Source organism: Coturnix japonica, chromosome 1 (assembly GCF_001577835.2).
Source record: "Coturnix japonica isolate 7356 chromosome 1, Coturnix japonica 2.1, whole genome shotgun sequence".
Classification (NCBI taxonomy): Eukaryota; Metazoa; Chordata; class Aves; order Galliformes; family Phasianidae; genus Coturnix; species Coturnix japonica.
This window is the reverse complement of record NC_029516.1, coordinates 1,810,046-1,832,649: the sequence shown is the minus strand read 5'-3', so window position 1 is coordinate 1,832,649 and position 22,604 is coordinate 1,810,046. Positions and strand designations below refer to the sequence as shown.

Genomic DNA, 22,604 nt, shown 5'->3' with positions numbered 1-22,604 from the left:
AAAGGCAGGTTGTACTTGACCAACCTCATCTCCTTCTACAACTGGGAGAACAGACTGGCAGGTGACATAAGAGCTGTTGATGTAGTCTACCTAGGCTCCAGCAAAGCCTTTGACATGGTCTCTCACAGTATTCTCCCGGGGAAACTGGCTCCCCATAGCCTGGACAGATATACCCTCCTTTGGGTAAGGAACTGGCTAGAGGGCTGTGCCCAGTGGGTACTGGTTAACAGAGTTAAGTCCAGCTGGTGACTTGTTACAAGTGGTGTCCCCCCAGGCATTGGTTCTAGGGCTCATCTTGTTTAATATCTTCATTGACGACCTAATGAGGGCATTGAATGTACCCTCAGTAAATTTGCAGATAACACCAAGTTGAGAGGTGGTGTCGTCCTGCCTGTGGGTAGGGAGGCCCTTCAGAGGGATTTAGATAAGCTGGATCACTGGGCTGAGGTTAATGGGATGAAGTTCAACAAGGCCAAGTGCCAGGTTCTGCACTTCAGCCACAATAACCCCATGCAGCACTACAGGCTTGGTGTTGAGTGGTTGGATGACTGTGAAGAGGAAAGGGACCTGGGGGTGTTGGTCCATGTTCGATGCTTAGGGGAGACCTTGTTGCACTCTATAACTTCCTGAAGGGAGGCTGTGATGAGGAAGGGCTTGGTCTCTTCTCCCACTCAACAAACAGAACCCAAGGAAATGGCTGCAGGTTGTACCAGTGGAGGTTTAGATTAGACATCAGGAAAAACTTTTTCACTCAGAGGGTGGTCAGGCACTGGAATGGCTGCCCAGGGAGGTCCCTGGGTGAGGAGTTACGAGTGATGGTTTAGTGGCTTCTGATAGTAAATGGTAGTGGGAGGACAGCTGGACTAGATGATCTTGTAGGTCCTTTCCAACCTTGTGAATATGTGATTCTCTCTTTTAGGCTTCTCTTCCAGAGCTGTGTAACAGAAGCTATGGCAGGTATTTAACAGGGGGACAAAAGCTTACTTTTTCAGTTGTTCTGAAGCACCCATATATACCAGAGGCAGTAACAAAGTCATACCAGAAAGCCATTAAACATGCCCAAGTAATTGTTCAATAAGCCACAAATACATCATTAAGGTACTGGCTAAGACTGTTTTCATTAAATAATAAATGCTATAAAGAGCAGTGTATTATTGCAAGCTAATGGTAGGTACTGACGTGAACTGGAAACAGACTATAAAAATCTTAATGCTACACTTAATCTAGGGGAAAGAACACACGTTATTCTTTCCTATTCTGTTCAAAATATAAAGCTCTCTAGTAATTATAATTGTAATAATAGTATTATTTCTATATTATTGTTCTTAATGCTAATAGTATTACAACCTGTATATTACCTTGAGCATTATTATGAGACTGTAGCTCCTACACATTAACTGGTCACATCTACTAATGCAGTCTCAAGTTCCATTGCAATTGAATAAAAATCAGTTTAACTTTTCTAAAAGAAAAGACTCTTGAGAGGAAACTTTCTTAATGTTCAAAAGCCACAGTAAGAGACAACAGCTGATTCGAGTAAAAGAACAAACAAGTTAGTATAAACTTTGAGTCTTCAGTGGGGTTTGTGGTCAATGTGTTATTATTACAAAATTCTGGACAGCTAACACAGTCTCCAGAACTGATTAGAGGGCACAGGAACACCTCCTGGTCAGACGCAAGGTCTAAATACCCAATCTCCAACACAAGGAAGATCCTCCACATGCAGCTCTGCCTATTTCGGAGAGGATAAACATTGCTTTTACTTAAGAAGATGGAAATAAAAAATACATTGATAGATAGAGACTGTATTCATCAGTCTATCAGAATAAGTAGAGAAACTCCCAGGGGAAATTCAGCCAGAAGGCAGCTTTATTAAAGCATTTCCAGGAATGTTTGTCCATTAGTTGGCCTCTGAAAACAATATGCAAGATGAGGTGGTGTTCTGGCCCAGAATGGTTAAACATGAGGGAATTCAGCCACTGGCAGTACTTCAATTTCCATCAACAGATTACAAGCCACATATGTTCTCATGATGGTAGTTATTAACTTTTGCATTAATTTATGACGCTTCCACAACCACTACAAACTTTCAGATTCTGAGAGAAGAAAATCCTGGAGAGACTGATCTTAATTTGGGGGAAATTTAAACCATTTGTACTGTGTATGTATGTATGTATGAATAAACAAATTACATAGCAAGTTAATAGAAATCTTCTTTCCCAGTCTTACATGGATATACTACACTGCAATCAGATCAGAATGTGGTGATCCGATGTGTACAGAAACGGTACTGAAATTATTCATTAGAAAGATAGTTAAGAAAAAAGTAGTAGGTTATTGATTTGATCATTTTTTGTAATGTATTGAGACTGCAAAGCAAAATAGATTTTAATACTACCGTACCCATTAAATTCACTAATTATGGGCTTATGCCCTTACCATAACTGTTCCAAAAAATTTTAACACTAGAAGTACAGCATTCCAAGTTGTTTTTCACCAGATAAAAGTAGATAAAATGCAGAGGTCTGGCTTCATTCTGCTCACTTATCTACCGAAGAGCCTGAAGTACAAGCTGAAAAAGTTACTGAATCATTTTATGTGATGCTTTCAGCACAGACATCAGACACCATCCTCCTCAATCCAACCAGCCTTAAACAAAACTGGTGCATTTGTACCCTGCATCCTCCGTATAGGTTACGAAGCCTGCATTTCACTTCCTTTTTTCATGTATTCAAGTATTAACTTGATTCACAGAATACCAGAATGGGTTGGGTTGGAAGGCATACCAAAGATCATCAAGTTCCAACCCTGCACCACCACATGCAGGGCCACCAACCTCAGATGTGATACCCTTACCTGGAAAACAATGTGCTTGGTGAACACATGTTTGATACAATGAACAAAGTGCTCTGTTTCTGCTTCCGTGAGCTGCACTCATTCTGAAGACTTCAATAATGGCCCCAAGCTCTTGAACTCCATAATGGCTGCCAGCTGCTCTTGAACATACCCTATGAATGCTAACAACTGTTCTCTGTAACAGTTTTATTCCAATATATGTTTTAAGCACCATACAGTTGGGAATTCAGGTTTTGTTCTATCTTCCAACGTTGCATCAACGTGCTTTCCTGTTTACTGTATATAACTAAATGTCAAAAGAGTCTTTTTAGATTTTTCTTGTTTGTGTTACCTAGAAGTCTCTGCATTACACCAATGTGAAAGGTATAAAATGTTCCTTCTGAACAGTGTACACCGAGCTCTTAAGTTTCTGCTTCAAAATTGAAGACCAGTAATGATGAAAAATTATACCGGCTCTAAAAGTATGTGAGTGTCCAGAAGACTGATAGATACCTGAGGTTGTACAGAAAATTGCAGGCTTTTTTCGCCTGAAAGTATGGATCTTGACTTAAAAAAGAACTGCACAGACATTCCCTATGTCCCTGAATTCGAGAGAGATTGCTTTCTCAACTGGAATAGAACAGGAGGGGTAAGTATGCTGAACTTGAACAACATAAATCTGTTCTTCATGAGGTCAATGTAGCAGCAGTCACTTCACCCTCAGAAGAACATGTTCTGAAGGAGAACAGCCCCACATTTGCTACAGTGCTTCTCCAGTGTTTTTAACAACACAAACTTCAACCAGAATTTAGTCCGTAAAACACCTCAAGTAACAGCTAAGTAAACACTTCCATCTTTTAAAGCTATTTTATGAGCCACGACAAGAGCCTTTACACTCCAGACAAATATTTATCTTTAATTCCTTGCAGCATGTAAAAAGTAAAATAAGAAATTCTTAATTATTTCTAAAAAAAAATAAAATAAAATAAACAACCTAGAAAAGATGTAAAAGCTGCTAACAGGACCTTCAACAAGTTATTTTCACGTTGTTATTTTTGTTTTAGATTTCATTTGATAGTTTCTATTTCAAAAGCACAGATTCTTCTAACCAATTTTAAAAGAAAAAAGATTTTACATGACCCTTTAAATAAAACACATTCCTTGGCCACACTAAGGAAGGCTGCCAGCAATAACCCCTGCAAAGTATCAGGTGTGTGAAAAGCCAGCCTGCTCCCTACCTTTCACAGGCCAATGCATAACCAACAGAAACTGAGTTATGGAATACCTGATGAAAATCACCGAGAAGTGTCAAGGGACAAAACATTTAAGTAACAAACCAAACATTTCCATGCTATAAACATGTTTAGATGAACTCTAAGCAGCCAACATTCAGCTCAAATACAACACAAGCTTTCCTGTCAAAGTCCAGTTCAAAGAGGAGAGATTTTTCTATTACATATTGATTTCCTTTACTGCTGATTAAGAAAAAGCCCGATTCATTTTCCTGGGCATTTATATAGTCCTAGCTAATTACATACTCCATCAGCCTAACACAATTAAATAACAATATAATGATGTGTAGAAAACAACTGCTATATATGCAGACAGTTTAAGTAGCACTAATTACATCCTAATTTTTAAAATCCATCATAATGAGTCTTTCTTCCCACTCTCAGAGGGGAAGCCAATGAGTAGGTTAGTATTTGTAATGTGTGCTGTGTTATCTTTTTAACAAAAAAATCACTGAATGAAACTACGAATTACCACACAAATCCAAGTTCACTGTGCAGCCAAAACAATGTCCAGTTCAAAGTGGAAGCTTTTAATTGCTAATCACTTCCAGCATCAAACTCAACAGAGGGAATATATTCTTAAAATGCTGCACTCCAGTTCTGCAGCTACATTCTGTGTGTTTCTATCAAGCCTCTCACAGTAATTATGATTTTACATATAAAAGGGATATAAAAGAGGTTTTTTGTAGGTAAACTGTCTTAACTACCGTACTTTGTGTCTTCAGAGCGATAAGACATTAAGTATTAAAACAGATGAAAACATTCTGGGGCACAGAGAAATCTAGAATTCACAGAAATAACAAGAACTACCATTTCTACTGCTGTTTAAAATGTACCCTTTGATCAAACAGAAGACTTAAAACACAGGGGTTATAAGTAACCCACCTGTACGATGCTTCCTATTCCTATCTCTCCACTGTGATTTTTTTAGAATCAAGACAAGGAAGGTTCATTTTAAAAGACAAAAGAAGTTGGGTAAAAAAGGCAGTGTCAGCTGATTTGCTGTTTTTAACTTATATTTAATACCAAAATTGCTTATACAGCCCAAGGGTCTTACCTACCATTTGTCTCGAGGGCACAAAATGTAACTGTTTACAATAAATAGATAAATAGCAGTAACAAAAGCATTAAGTACGTTTGTTTCAAATACTGTTATTAACAAACAAACCTTCTCTTTTGAGCTTCAGAGTCTCTCCTGGCTCGTTCTAATGCCAGTTCTTCTGCTATTCTTTTCTTTAGTTCTTCATCATTAACTACAATTAAAAGAAAATTAAACGAAGTGTTAACAGAACACAATATATTCCTAATTACAGAAACAACTGCATAATACGTTATTTTATTTTTTCTACAAAGCAAAGTGCTTCCTTGTGATTTAACTGCCTTTCAAATTTTAATGTACAACGCTAGAGAGCCATTAAAAATTATACTTATTAAACAACTTTTCAATTAACAGTATATTCTGAAAATTATGAAAAAGCACGCAGTTGAATTAATGATGATATAGTTAAATTAAGGACATTTTTCTTAAAAAAATACGCTGTTATAAAGTAAAATCAGGGCAAACATCTGAGCTTTAAGTAGTAAAGGCAAACATGCTTTTTACTTGTATGAAACAGGGCAATAAATTCTAACGTAATTGGTTTTATACACATATCTTTCCCCAGCTACAGAGCATTTATAACATCTTGTGTGCTAATCAAGGATCATGAAGCCCCAACCCCCCTGCTGCAGTCAGGGCCACCAACCTCCACATTTAATACCAGACCAGGCTGCCCAGGGTCCCATCCAATCTGACCTCAAACACCTGCAAGGGCAGAGCACCCACAACCTCCCTCCATCAAGCTTTGATCACAGAATAACAAAGGTTGGATAAGTCCACTAAGATCATCCAGTCTGTCAGCTCGTCCTCACCATTCCCACTAAACCACATCCATCCCTCAGTGCCACATTTACACGTTTCTTGAACAGCTCCACAGACAGTGACTCCACCACCTCCCTGGGCAGCCTGTTTCAATGCACCACCACTCTTTCTGAGAAGAAATTTTTCCTAATATCCTATCTGAAGTGATATTCAAGTGCTCGGACAATGTTGATCTGCAGCAGTAATTAAGAGTGACCTCTCCTATACATCAAGATACTAAAAGTAACTCTACAGTACTTCTATATTCCAGTACAGGCATCAGGAAAGTTTCCTTACTCATATGAAGCAGCTGGCTCAAATTCCATTCTCTGGACCCACAGAGCAACAAAACATTTATTCTCACTCCAAAACTCCAAAACCCAAGATACAGGCAATGGAAACAAAAACACTAGCTTAAGTAGCTGTAAGACAACAACTGTATTTTAAGGCAGGAATCAATTGGAAGTTAACATTTATAAAGCAGTCCCCCTACAGGTTGTATTTGCACTACGTATTTATGCATAGAGACAGCACTCAACAATTGTCAGCAGTCAGAAACTAGTGGTGATACAGGGGGAAAGGAGAATGAGACATCTGCCTTTCAAGGTAACGTTAGGGTTTGGGTTCTTTGGGATACATTTCTCAGTTAAAGAAGTGTTTTAAAGGATGCCTATTGACCACAACACAAATCAGGGCAGTCTTCAATTCTGGTATCTCCTTTGTGGAACCAGCTTTTTGTTTTAGATTAGGCAGCAATCAGACTTTGTGAACCAAAAGGATGCACCAAAAAAGCCAATGAGAGGCAGACATATCTGTGATACTGCCTTCAGGAGTCGGTTTGATCTTCAAACATTATCCAACATCATTAGCCCACATTCCTCTTACAGTTAAAAGAGCCCAGTGTGCAATTCTCTCATTGAAATTAGATGTTCACAATAATGAATTTTATGAGTGAATGAAGCAGCTTCACTGACTCTATGGGAATCTTGGGCAACTAATTCAGTTACAAGCACCCTAAGTAAAGCAGTAGAAATTGAAAGCCATTCTGCCAGACACAGCAAAAGTCTACTTAGATGATGTAGTTGCAATAGGAAAGGATGAGGGGACACTTGTGAGCCTGAATCTGTGATTCTCTAAAGTGAGTTTCCATAAAATTCACTTTGAAATCAAACTATTATATATGAAAATCCAGAGGTAAATATATATATATATATATATATATACATACATACACATATATATACTCAAAATAATTACTACTACTCCAAACCCTGAAAGAAAAGCAAATGCCCATCTTATTGGGACCATCTCTACTGACTGTAATCACTGTTCCCATATTGTCTGACCTGAGGCTTGTATAGTTTATGCTCATAACCTCTGTTTGAGAAGATACTGAGCTGCTGCACCACACCTGTACATCCTCAAACAAGGATCAGATAGAATCCTCACCCACAGAGACAAAAAATGTAGCCGAATATCAGGCAATCACAAGGATGCTGGTTTCATACTGAGGCGCGCATTAATCTCCCCCGCACCTCAGTAAGCATCATGAGCCAAAATGAAAGCTGCTAAGGTTCTGCATTTGTACACTTAGAAATGATTAAGCTGTCGTAAAAGCAAAGAATTTCTTTCAAATCACAGCTACCTTATTCACAGAACAATCTGAAGACTCACAATCAAGTGTTTCCTACTGCTGTTTTGCTCAACTCAGATACATCAATATTTCACATTCTTTTAATACAAGAAACGTTGGGTAAGAATGTTGCTCACCAGCAGTTACATCAGTTTCATTGCTTTGGTGTACAAAAACAAATGCAGGAACTTCAACAGACCATAAAACAGTCTTTAAAGTCATAATAAGAAGAGATTCAGCCATCAGCCAATAAAGACATTTGACCTCAACAATCAATTAGGTTGCCCATCGATCTGCCAAATCCTAATAGGGAATAAAAGCGGAGCCATAGATCACTCAATAGAATTATTGTAAGGTATAATTAGGTAGCTCCCCAATGGGAAGTTTATGATGTTTCAGTAAAAAAATTGCAGTTTTATAAGTAGGAGAGATTTATTCTGGAGGAAGAAGCTTTTAGAAAGGAAAAAAAAGTTAATTTATTACAAGGGGAGATGAGGGGAAAAAAATGGAACTGTTCTAGGTAAAAATAATACCATTTCCTGCAATGGGAATCTCTGCTCAGATTAACTATAGGATGTTAAAACTAGACAGCTGACAAGCTAGTAGAGAATATAACAATGTGGTAGATGTTCTATAAAACTAAGCATAATCAGGACACAATAAGCATACAACAGCTGCCAAAAATTACTTAGCTATTCCCATCCCTTTAGTATCTCAAGTTCGTCAGGACACTGTAATCAGTGTCAAACTCGTTTTTAAGTGCAACCCAGAGAAGAGAAACTTGGAAGATTTTCAGACAACTATATTTAGGAAGGTCACACTTTAACTTAGTGCTTCCTTATGCTCCTACAAGAGCGTAAAATGCAGCTCTACCTTTCACCAAGTCTGAATGTGCTAATGCACAGTTCACATCACAAAACAATTTAGATAGATGGTCAGAAATAAGAACTATGCTCTGAAAGCCATAACCAGAAATAACTCTGTCCTCTTAGCATGCGAGTTGTGGATGCTGATAGGTGTCTGATAAGCTGTATTCTCTCTGGGATAATGGAAATCGAGTACCACCAGCCGCACTGCCAATAGGCTCATTACCCTGCTCAGCTCTAGCAGCAGGTTGCACAGTGCTGACAGACTGACCAACCTGCTCTGTGTAACACACCAAAGATGTGAATATTGGTATACGATACAAATTAAAACAAAGAGCTCTTGCCTGGAGCTTCACAGACCAAGCCATGATTGTCAGAGAACACTTTGCCATTTGGATGCCTTCAGGATGCATTTCCTCCCCATCACAGACAGAATTTAACTGGAAGGTAGGCAAAGGTAAGGTCACCGATTTTTAAACAAACCATGTCTATGTACTTCAGTCACACGCCAATACGTGCATTTGGTACATTCAGCTTCTTTAGCATTCAAAACAAAGACCTGAGAGATCTGAAGATACTATAAACTATGGCCAATATCTACCTAATGGCTAAAACCCATGGCCATGCCCAACTGAAAGGAGAGAAAACTTCCATTAGCACCCTCCATCATGGAACACTCAAAAGCCATTCGCCAGCACCGTGGGCCCAAAGCCAAGAACCTCGCAACAAGCAAAAATACTGAGAAGACAACAGCAACCATAACTCTAAGTCTACTATAGACAGCGTGTTACTACTATATCTCGCTGTGTTAGGATACATGCAAGACATGCATTTGGACAATATTTTCCTCCATTTGCTTTGTCCTTTTGAATCAAAAGATCTTCATAACTACTTCTCTTAAAGCTGTTTTATAGAAGAAAAAAAACAAACTCAGGATAGTGGAATATAGCAAGAAGGCAGCACACAAAGCTGCAAACAACGCACATTAGTTAAAGCAGATACCTGAAGCTTAGAAAAGGTTAGATGGGGAAATGACAAATGTGATGCAGAGAAATTAATCAAATAACCTCTAGCTTGCCTGTTAGTCTTGGGATTTCAAAAAAAATCATTAATGGAAACAGCATTTACCATCAGGCACCTTAACTAAATCCTCTTGAGAGGGCAGGTGCATTAAGTTATTAAGAGACACTTAGGCTTGATACAAACATGTTTTAGAGAATGCTTAGGAAAACAATATTGAGAGACTGAATTTACAAAATAAATTTAAAAAAAAAGAAAAGGAAAATAACCAGATCTACTTATCTTTTTCATTCAGCTTTGCTAACACAAAGATGGGCAGTGAACAAGACAAAGGCCTCTGTTATACTGTCTCTTTTCAACACAGCCCTTGACTTATCTAAACTTACAGAAACATCAGGGCGTTGTGTTCCCATTAGATTTAGTTGAAATAAGGATAATATACTCAGAAGTTACCAGAAGACAACGGGCAGACATATGGCACTACCATACAGCTCTTTCCCATTAGAAAAGCAGTAGCTGCTCCTGCTCTGGAGGAGAGACTGGGCTAGGTGATCCTTCAAGGTCCCTTCCAATCCCAATATTCTGTGAAATGATGGAAGGAAAACCTGAAATAACTCAGAAAAGACACAAGGCCAGATACTAAACCAAACAGGAAGCTCAGGACTTCTATTCACTCTTCCATAAGACGGTGTTGAAAAGACACACAGAAAAGTTAATAGGGCAGTACTTAAAAGACAGATTTTGTATTACTTGAAATGAACAATATGCAGCTCTTTCTTCAAATTGTTGAAACCAAACTAAAAATCAAGTAAAACCAAAGGTGAGAAAAACACCAAAGAACACCAACAGGCTACAAAATACATGAAGTTGAGATCTGCATTCAAAAGATTTGAATTTAAAACCAGAAACACCATTTTTTTTTTCCTCCTAGAAAAAAAAAAATATATATATATATAAATAATATATATATATATTCCCCAATCACTACAGAATCTCTTGTGTTCACCACTCTAGCACCTGGTATTGACAACAGAGCATCAGGCCATTGAAACCATCTATCTGCTCCAACAAAGCAATTCTTATGTCCCTGAGTGCATTAAGGATGAGCATTAACCACCTCACCTGGGACAACGCACCCTAGGGATGGCTTCCACCCCATCATCTGCCTCAGGAGCTGGCAGGGCAACCACGGCTTTGTAGACGTTAAAGTTAATGAAGATGTCACAAGGAAGCTTCCTAACAGCACACTAACAGCCATAAATATTGAATCAGAAAGCACAGTGGCAATCTGATGGATTCATGACATCAAGCTATGAGCTTATAAATAAGTTATGAGTCTTTTGCAATTAAAACGTTTTCCCACCCATCCTCCAATCAAATCTGTAACCATACAGAGATAATATGCATATACTCTCAAATTATTCTTTCCACTTATTAAGTATTCCAGTTTTGACCGTATCTAAATTCCATACATCACACAAGAAAACATCAATATCAACAGCAGCTGTCTAAGTAGGACAGCAGAGACAAAATATTTAATCTGTGAATCCATTTCTAACCAGGAGAAATCTAAATAAGGAACACGCACTTGAGCAGCATACAATAACTTCTGGGCTGAAATAAGTGTTTATATTATTTCTTACTCATTTAATCAAAACACTGTAGCCATTACTGGCATTCTCAATGTTAACTCAAGTGACTGACTAACCACGGACACTAAATTCATCTCATTCCCAAGACAGGCTACGTGAGACCCAGGTTAAAGAGGAATGGTGAATCAGTGCAAGGCAGCTCCATTCACACCTCTGCATGCAACTGTGTGTACACAAAAGCTTCAGCTCAGAGCCATCAATCTCTTGGGGACATAAAGTTCACTGGTAGAATTATATATTTTAGTTTGCTTTGCCTATTGATAACACTGTCAAGAAAATCTTACCTACAAACATAAGTTCTGAAGGAAGTCATATAAATATTCATTGCACACTGAATAGAAAGATTTTTGGTTTTAAAACCACTATTTATGATTTCCATGACAATTTAGGCAGCAGCAAATATATTTTGTGTGCTAAACTTTGGTGGAATAACAATGACAGCATTTAAAGGAAAAAGATAGTATTTTTGTGAGTGCCTGGGTTTGCTGATAGCAAACAAGGTTACAAGAGGTAACACGTAATTGTTGTAAACAGTACAGTGGTCTTCCTACCATACAACGTTATTTTAAAGAACAATATACTTAAGTATAAACTCTGTTCTCGGACTCGCACAAATTTAGCTACCAACACATACAGCAGCTCTTCCATTTCAATTGAGAATTAGAGCCACTTCCAGCAATCAGGGATTCAGTACAAACACAGAGTGCGCCTCCAAGGACAGGATTTTGTATTAACTGTTAAATATTGCTAATGTGCAGTGATACCTAAGCAAGCTCATAGCATAATTAAATACAAAAAACAATGCAATTAAGTGTGCATAATTTAAAATTATTTAATATTTTAGTTTCCAAAGGCGCTCTTGCATATATTACAGTATCTATTTTACAATGTAAATGTGGATATCAATCAATTTATACTCATTTAAATTAGCAATAAGCTGGTACATGATCTAGAAATAACGAAGCAAAGCTAGTTATGCTGTATTCGGAACATCTTCTTCTCAGTATTCCATTATTGTAACTTCAGCAGTAAATCCCAATAGTGAATCGATGTGGATTTAAGAAGGGTGGTCTGAAAAAACAGGAGAGAGCTGAACTAAAAGGTTTTGCTTTATACTTCTTTCAGTAGGCTTCTATCTGTTTGTGCTTACCAGATCTATTTACCAGTAACTCATTCTGGAGATTCATTCCCATTGGCTGAGCTCTTCTACTGCATGATTTTGTGTTGGTGCAATTCTTCCATAAGACTTTATGATTACTCAAAAAAAAGAAACGAAATACCAAAACATACATATGTATGTGTGGGTTTGCATGGAAAAATAACTTCAATGCAGTGTTGAGAACCCTCAAAAATCTGGAAGGGGATGTTTCATAGAATCCTAGAATGGGTTGGGTTGGAAGAGATCCTACAGATCATCAAGTTCCAACTCCCTGCTGTAGGTAGGGACACCTCCCACCAGACCAGGTTGCTCACAGCTCCATCCAGCCTGGCCTTGAATGATGTTTGTGCTTAGAATTTTCTTCTAACTTAAATTTATTTGCAGGGAAAAAAGAAAAAAATCATTATGACAAAAGATTTCCTGTCTTAGAGAACTTAAATAACACAGAACAGGTGGACAGAGAGAGAGAAATACTGCAAGAAAAGAAACATGAAGTATGGAGTGTGCATCTAGAAACAGCCAGGAGCTAATACAATAAATTACTTATCACCACTAAGGTTTAAAAAAGGCAGTTAAAAATTAGTTACAAGTGTGTGTTTTCACTAAGAATTCATGCTTTGTCGATTACAATAAATCTTCATGTAGTGATATAAATTCAAGCCATAATCTTTACAAAGTTGTGATTCTTTTCAACCAAGTTTTCTTAATAACCCACATTGCCCATCCACCTCTCCGCAAACACCCCAATTGGTTTCATCAGCTATTTAGCCATAAGCCAGTTTGTCATTCTCTACATTTAACATATATTTCTGTATATATTAAGTACAGAAGAATGACATGCCTTTATGAGACTATCACTAGCAGCACATCCTTACATTTCAAGCAACAGGTGACTTGCTATTTCAGCTGTCTGCACTGGTACTTCTTACTATACATCAGCTGCAAGTGTTTTGTAGCTGAATACTACGGATAAAAGCATCAGGTTCCCATAACTCACCATTTAAAATATAAACAAACACGTTGCAGATGATGACAGGAAGGATTTTATCAGACTGCCTTCAATTGGATTAAACATATAGTGCTCTTTCAAGACAATTTAAGCTGTCTGGTTTCTGATCTTCATGGCTCATAAGTTTACTGTAAACTTATTTTATCTGACCATATGGGGAATTTACTGGTACTTCTATTTTCTTGGAGAAAAAAATAAAATAAAAATCACATCTAACTCTGTGTACAAAGAACAATGTGAAATCTGAAAAGATCTGCTTCATTTTTAATAAACTGCAGTGTTTTCTGAATATGTATTTCATAGTATCACAGAGTGGTTTGGGCTGGAATGGACCTTTCAGACCATCTGGTTCCAACCCCCTGCTATAGGTAGGAACACCTCCCTCTAGACCAGGCTGCTCACAGTCCCATCCAGCCTGGTCTTGAATGCTTCCAGGGAGGGGGCATCCACAGCCTGTCTGGGCAGCTTGTTCCAGTGTCTTACCACTCTCACAGTAAAACATTTCTTCCCAGTATCTGGTCTATATCTACCCTCCTCCAGTTTAAAGCCATTTCCCTACATCCTGCAGGTACCTGCCCTTATAAGAAGTCCCTCCCCAGCTTTCCTGTAGGTCCCCTACAGGTACTAGAATGCCACTAAATACCACTTCAACACCACTTAATTTGCAATGGAGACCATAATTTTTGTTAACACAGATAATAAACTTGAAGATTATTGCTTAAAGCTAAGTAATATCACAAAAACTTATATAAAAACAATCCTGTTTCACTAAAGTAATAAGATGGAATCAAGTGAACGATACAGAAGCTGTAGTAGCCTCATCTGAGTTCTTACTTGGACAGGTTGGGGAAAAATAAAACACCTAAAACTATGTTATTTTATCACACGTATTTCAATTGACATCCCCTACCCCTACATGGGACAGTGCACTATCAGGTATAACTATGTGTAACAGCTGAGTAAAAAGGCATACTAAAACATCTCTCTAGTTTAACATTTAGAAGTCACCACTAACTGCAAAGAATTATAACTACTATTGCTCAGGCCAGCATTCCAGAATAGGACTGTCTGTACTGCCAAGGCTACATAAATAGCACATTTTCATGTTCTATCTACTACCATTGTCTTTAAAGATCCTCCATCTGTGATTGCACACTATCAGTAGCACTGAAAAGTCAATTTTAGCCAATTCCAGCTCTGGATTGCAGTAGCTTTCAACAGGAATAAGATTCACAAAGTCATTCATCACTGAGACAAAAAGCCCTCTGTTGAGAATAATTTCACATACCGTTCCAGTGGTGGGAACACCAGCTCACGGCAGCTCTTGCCATTGGATTTTATTGTCGAATGTCTGTGTGCCAACTGTCTGAGTGGCAGAGGAGCCCCTGCTTTTATATATGCGTGGATCAAAGCATGGGAAACTATCAGTTTCACTATCAGCTGCGCAATACATTACAGAAGCATTTTGCCTACCTGTTCTGTAGTATGGCACAAACCACAGGTCTCCCAGTCTCCTGAGGGGGTCACATATAGTAAGTAACGCCATAAAACTGGTTCCAAAGGACTATCCCATACCAACACCATCACTCATTGATGCCTGTGCCCATGACTAACTTGTAACTACTCTGCTACTTAAAGCTAACAAAGCAAGTTTAAGAATTCCTCATTTTATTAAGCGCAGAGTAACTGCTTATTTGTCCCATCCTGCAGCTGTGTTCGAAGAATGGCATCTTTCTGCACCTAGCTCCTTCCAGATACTAAATTTCAGATGTGTGCAACAGCCAGGCACCAGGAAGCACATACAGAGCAGTATCAGATCCCAAAACCCCACATGGCACATTGTCTGCCCTAAAGAATCTCCCCTTTCCTATTTACCCAAGCTCTCCCAAATCCTCCCCCCAGCTCACTGATACACGGGCTCTTCTGCAGCCTTCCAACACTCCAGAACATCCCTGGCTCTGCCGTTCAATACGCATCAGGAAGCCTCCATGCCACATAGAGCTCCACGTTTTCCAGACAGGGGTAGACATCAGAGAACACTGCAGCATTCATGGTCAAAATAAAGTAAGGCAGAATATGCTGTCTGTAAGAAACTGTAGGACAGTGGTTATTTTTCATCTTGCAAACCTGTTCAACAGTATGAAAGCAGCCTATAATAAATACATAATGCTGATCAGTAATCTTATCGGGAAACTCTGTGGTTGAACCATTTGTCACCAAATGACTTCTAAATTCCCAGGAAGCATGTAAATAAAATCATCACTCTTTAGAAAAATCTCTCTGAGAAGTTTGGATAAAACCGGTCAACAGCTTTGAAAATGATTGTGGGAAAGAGAGGAGATAAAACCACGTTATATGAAAGGCCTTAAGGCTATCACAGCGCAGGAGAGAGGGGGGGAACACCCAGAGAAAGTAGGTCGTTACCTATAAAGGTTAATGAAAGGATAAAGAGGAAAAAAGAAAGTGTTTTACCCAAAGATAACACTCATCAATATACCTGCTGATCCCGTTAACGTGATTTCTCAGTGGTTGGAGTTGTGCACAAATATAAAGCAAGATGCCAAACTTCTATCTCGCACATTTAAAGCGATTTAACAACTTATCACTAAGTTTTAAAGAGTATAAAATAAAAATCCAGTAGAAGCCAGTATTCAGGAAAAAAACTATAACCACGTCAAATGATTTTAATCAATGAGATGGGTGCTGAATCTGTGTACAAAGTCTGAAAGCAATCACTTCACTTAAAATTAGATACAAAGGGAAGCCTGCAGTGATAAATAAGTGGATCTTTAACAGCTGTTGTGGTCCTCTCACACCTAATCTCCAATTGATTCATTCAAGTTACAATAACAGACTGATAACATTGATGTTTTCTATCTGTGCAGAGAAAACAGTCATTCCAGGGTTTATTTATTCAGCTCAGATGAAAACTACACAGCACTCAGTCTCATCGCCAGGATGTCGAGACTAGAATCAGATGACAACCAGAACATACAAAGAATCTAAATCCATACCTAAAGTAAAAGAACATTTAATCAGTGTTTGTTAGCAGGTCTTGTCAACCAGAATCACTGACTTACATAGTGAAGTGTAGAACGTCAAAGCACTTTGGCTATGGAGGGTGCTAGGGTTATACACAGGAACAAGGATTCATCTCTGCTGAGGAAAATGGAAGAGAACTACAAAACACTGTAATGTGTCTTATAAAGCCAGTTTTGCTGAAGCCAGTACATTTATCATCAAGTACTACAGAATTGTTAATCTTGAAGTGTGGGAGCTGAAATGGTCTCAATCCAGCATTTAGCACCATATTGCTGCTCGTAATAATAAATGAAAACTATATACAAAACTATGACACTTGCAATCATTTCTGAACGGTGAGAATAGTCATAAATGAAAATATATTAGAATGGTTTGATTGGAAGGGACCTTTCAGACCATCTGGTTCCTACCCCCTGCTATAGGTAGGGACACCTCCCTCTAGACCAGGCTGCTCACAGCTCCATCCAGCCTGGCCTTGAATGCTCCCAGGGAGGGGGGCAACACACAACCTCCCTGGGTTCCAGCGTCTCACCACCCTCACAGTAACGCATTACTTCCTAATATCTAGTCTAAATCTACCCTCTTTCAGTTTAAAGCCATCACCTCTCCTCCCTTCACAATATGCCCTTACTAAAGTCCCTCCCCAGCCTTCCTGTAGTCCCCCTCCAGGTACTGGAAGGCCATGCCAAAATGTTTTAAGTTGTTGCAACCATAATCTACTTGTTATTAAAAATGTGCTAATGAGATACGTTAACAAAAACAACTTTTCAAAATGACTGATCTTTAAATTGATGCACCAGCCCTCCTCACTGACAGCTTTTTAACAGTGCTGTTTGTCCTAACGAAAAAGAATAATTTGATTGTCAGCAGAGATGCATCCCATTAATTCAGGAATGCATGAGGTTCATTTTTTCCCTTCCATTAAAACACTCTGTCCCCTCTTCTGCAAATAATAGAGCAGAATAAAAGTAAACTGGGCACAGCCATAATAGTCAGTTGGACAAAACACAGTTAACAGAGACACGAGGCACCATCCAGGGCTTCTCCTCCAAAAATCAGTTCCTTTAGGTGCCTGATTGAGGTCACTCTTAAACAATAATTGTTGCCTTTCTAATTGTCTCAGCCCATTTCTGCACAGATTGCTTTTCCTGCTTAGACTGCAGAACACTCAGTGCCATCTCTGCATGTTGAGAAGCGTCATAGAATCATAGAATCACCAAGGTTGGAAAAGACCTAAAAGATCGTCCAGTCCAACCATTCACCTGTTACCAATAGCACCCACTAAACCATGTCCCTCATCACAACATCCAATCGTTCCTTGAACACCCCCAGGGTCGGTGACTCCAATGCTTCACCCACACTAAATGGCTACCTTAGATTTGATGCTTACTTTACAGGTGATATCACACAGATAGAAAGCTAAAAATGAGAATCCAATTAATTGACTTTATGGAAAACTGCCAGATAATAAAACAAATACACAGATGCTAAAACAGAGGGAAGATTTAGGTTGGATATCAGGAGGGAAGTACTTTACAGTGAGAGTGGAGAGGAGCTGGAAGAGGATGCCCTGAGAGGCTGTGGATGTCCCGTCCATCCCTGGAGGTGTTCAAGGGCAGGTTGGATGGGGCCCTGGGCAGCCTGGGCTGGTATTATATGGGCAGGCTAGTGGGCCTGCATGCAGCAGGGGGGCTGGAGCTTCATGATCTATGAGGTCCCTTCCAACCCAAGCTATTCTATGATTCTATGATGAAGGAATATTCTTCATCTATTTCCTAGTTTTAATACAACAGTAGCAATACCTGAAAACTGAAATATCCAGTCTGGTGTTCCTCAGAACTTCAGGAATATATCTGAACATCAGCTCAAGGAATTCGGTATAATGCAAACATGCAAAAGTCTGAGGAAAAAAATGAAACCGCAGCAGTAAATGAAACTGCCAACAGCTCCCCCGAGGTAGGAGAAATGTCTCTAAGTGGTTACCTCCTGTTTAACTAAAAAAACAAGTAGTAGAAAGCTTTCAGAAAAAAAAACCCACTATACAATATATTTAACTTGTCTGATCTGACAAGTGATGAAGAGGTTTAGTAACACTTGGCTGCAGCTGGAAGATGAAAGAATAAAACAAAGCTTCTCTTTTCATCTTAATGTGATAAACCATACCTCTAAAGTATTCTTTAATATCACATCGAAGATCTCCTGTATATAAAGCATGATGGAAAGAAAAGCAGCGTGATCTATTAAAACCACCAAGTCTTATTATTTACACAGGATAAGGAGACCTCTGAGTAACATTACACCTAACAAGTGGCATTTTTAAACAAGATAAAAAAAACGCACTCAGAACCCACACCTCCCTTCATGCGATTTACAATGATTTCTTACCAGTTCATCGAAGACTTGGTTAAGAAATATTTTGAAGCATTCTTCCCTTATAACAGTTCCCCACTTATTTTCCTTTTATTGACAGTTGTAATCAGTGGAGAATTGGGCAAGAATATATTTTCCTATAAAACTGGAGAGGATGCAGAATGACAATTCCTTTGCATAGGGCTATCAGGACAAGGGCTGGTAAAAGCAAATATTCTAATTTACTTCTCAGCTTTACTCCATTAAAACTATCAATATTTTTGATTTTATTCTTTAAGATAGCAGAACTATTCAAGCCACTCCAAATGACTTTTACTCTAACAAGCCTTTCAATTACACACCCTTTTATCTCAGCCAGCTATCTGGTCTTTCTGACCTCTAATCCCAGGAAAGGTCTCTGAAGGACAAAGGAGAAATAGCTGGGTTTTGTTCTGGTGCCTCGACACAGCACAGACTGGAGAAGTCAAAGGCTGAAATTTCACAGGAAATATTAAATTGTTCAGAGCACTTCTACTATGGGTAATCTCCAGCACATTCAACTCCCAGTACGAACCAAGTATTACAGCACGTGTGAACTGTGATTTCTGTCTCTTCCCCAAAATTGCCTTATAAACATGTGATGGATTCCGGCAGCGTTTTCCCCAAGTTCAGCCTAAGACTCTGTTCAAAGGCCAAAATCTTTGTCAGGAGTTCGCTTCCAAACAATTCAGTGCTCAGCATAAGAAAAGGCAATAGCACCAATTCCATGCATAAATGCATAACCATTTACACACTACAACTCATCACTGCATTCCCTTTTGTACGCATTTCATGGAGCCCATTGCAATCTCTTTTTCCCAGGTCTTTTTGAGGTAGTTTCACTGGTTCTCTTAATCCAGCTTGTTGTAGCACCAGAAATTAATATGAGATTCACATGCCATAACAAATGGCTGATTTTCATAGAATCATAGAATGCGCTGGGTTGAAAAGGATCACAATGATCATCCAGTTTCAATTCCCCTCCTATGTGCAGGGTCGCCAACCACCAGACCAGGCTGCCCAGAGCCACATCCAGCCTGGCCTTGAATGCCTCCACAGATTTCTCCCTAAGTATTAGAAAACTTTATTGTACCACGCACAAATCTTGTGCTTTTAACATTAACAAGCAGACAGTTCCAACCTAGAAGCCATTTCCAAGCAAATTCTTTGGCTATGCTTTTTGCACTACCTATGACAAAACTGCTTTACGTGTGCACTGCACAACTCCTCACAAATACTTTGTTGGAGCAAACGCCTGCACTCAGTAAACCCTAATAGAGCACATGGCAGCCTTAAGCAGAATAGCATGAAATTTAATTTTGACAAATCCACTTGAGACCAAAAAATAAAGCACACAGTGTTCAGTACACAAGAATTACCCGTTTCAAAGAATATATGGAAACAAAAAAAAAAATGACACTTCTAAATGAGTGCCAATTGAAAGCTAAATTCTGCCTATCTGCTAAAAGCCACAAAACACGGAAAACCATTTGTAACAGAAAAAGCTAGAAAAGAAGCTGGCTGTCATCAAATGAATCCACTTTGGTCTAAGACCTACGTTTTTATGCACACAGGTAGGGAAGGACTTGACACAGACCACTTTAAATTTAATTCGGAATAGCAATAGTTCTTTATCAGTTGTAATATTAGAGCTTCTAATTACATCAGATGCCCACCTAATACTTGACAAGATCTCGTGGTAGATTTGCATTCTCACTCTGACTTACACATAGAAGAAGAAAAAACAACTCAGTGCCCTAAGCTCTCAAAAATTCAATTCCTACGCTTGCAGAACAGCTGAAAGCTTCAGAATTGGCTTTTTTAGCTCCTTTTACAACGCTGAACAACAACAAATAAAGCAAGAGCAGGAGGAGAAAAGCAGGGGGAGTGATTACTCCAATTCCAGCCTTAAATGCCTCCCACACATGGACCACTTTTTCATACAAAGTTCAACACGATCATTACATTACAATGAGAAACAGAGAGAAATACAGAGAGACATCTTCTGCATTTGGCCCTTCCAATTGCAGAATCATACAGGTCAAATTAGCACTGTGCCAAACAGATAATAATGCAGATGCCATTCTTGGAGCATATTTATGTGTATATATATGTATCACACAGCCCACTACAGAGGTGAATAAGGTTTTTCAGGGGCTAACCAGGTTTTGGGGGTATTTTGGTTAAAGAAAAAACAGTGAATCATTCCTTGAATAGCATATTACTTCTTTATTAGGGATAAAAATCTAGTCTATGAAAAGTTATGGGTTATTTCAAGATGATTATTATGAGCAGCAACACAAACTACCTTACAACAAACAATCCCAACCAGTTTTTTGGACTATTACACAGTGTTAAGTGTACTTCTAAGAAAACACTGACAAAGTTAATACCTGGAAAAGTAAGGACTGTTGTACTGAATGTAGCAATTATAACATCTCCAGCACTCAATGATACCATTCCAAGAATTTCCACATAATATTTTCATATACAAACCTGTGCTACAAATCATCCCAAGTTCAGCTTTTCCCTTTAATGATGGTGTAGTTCCCAGAGTTGAAATGCACAAGACTTGGTGCTCTCCCCAAAGCCTTAAAATACATTATATTAACTTGAGAAGTTTCAACAGCTCCTGCTTAAGAAGACCGTTGCAGTCCAGGATGTGTCAGCACTCAAAACTCAATTGAAGTGGTCATCACAGCTGTACCTTTAGGCTGCCATCTCGGAGACAGTATGTCAGTGAAAAATCAGATCCTCATTATGACCCTTCATATAAGTAAGTATCACATTAACAAGTCTGTACATACAGACTCTTGCATTCTCACCATAAGAAATCAGCCAGGTTCTAGGCACTTCTCCCATTCAACTGAGTAACCTTTCCACATTCAACAAGCCCAGTCTTTTAAACGATTAAATGAGGATCTTCCCCCTGCTCTCTAACATGCTCATCACATCTACTCAACTCTTTGCATCATTTCTGATGCAGCTACTACAATACTTTCACGACTCGGAGTGAACTAAGCCCTCCCACAGTTTCCATCTTCCAAGTACTATTGGTGAAAACCAAACCAGAAGCACAGGTTGCATTAATTAGTCATTTATCCTTCTCGTTTTAGTACTGTTTTACAAGGACATATCCAGCCATCTGAAAGCATTCGCAGAACACCTTGTATGTCACACCGACAGCGAGAACTTAAATTTATGCAATACTTACTTCATCTCCCATGTATAATTCTACATTCCCCATACTCCTGCGATCCAGTGACATGAATGTCAGGCTCAGCTAAAGATTTGCTGTTAGAGTGACAGCACTAAAAGTTAGGCATCTTTAGCAGGCGAGTGAGTTACAAGACGTTTCACCTTTTGATAATAAAATACTTCCATCAATAGCGAACCTTTAACCCAAAGAATATCAATATACATCACTGAAAATAATGTTATCTCTAAGAAACTCGGTGACAACTAAGTAGCAATATACCAAGCCACGTGAAAGCAGGAATGAGCACTACAGCATCACAGCCAAGAATACCCAAGACAGTTTGCTTAGCTTTAAATCAAGCACCAAAAAATACATAACCTGAGCAGACAATAGCCTGGGAGTGAGAAGCAATGATGATCAGATGAAGCGATGAGTTTTATACCACGTCCCTCATAAGGAGCAGAAGGATGTGCCTTAATAAGCCTGCAGAATGTTGTTTGAAATATCACAGAACTGTAAATTCTTACTATATATTCTTGTCATGATAGCATGATTAGAGGCTTCCAGGATTGGGGGTTCTCACAAACCTCTCTAAACTCAATGAAAAAA

General features: G+C 38.8%; 1 protein-coding gene across 4 annotated transcripts in view; it reads right to left on the bottom strand.

The window, feature by feature from the left end:
- Positions 1-22,604, bottom strand: part of CHCHD3 (coiled-coil-helix-coiled-coil-helix domain containing 3) — a 146,149-nt gene that overhangs the window by 114,990 nt on the left and 8,555 nt on the right. For all 4 annotated transcript variants that reach the window (XM_015861502.2, XM_015861569.2, XM_015861656.2 and 1 more), the window contains exon 3: positions 5,296-5,380. In XM_015861502.2, the coding sequence (XP_015716988.1) occupies positions 5,296-5,380 (85 nt within the window). The remainder of the gene's footprint in view (positions 1-5,295; positions 5,381-22,604) is intronic.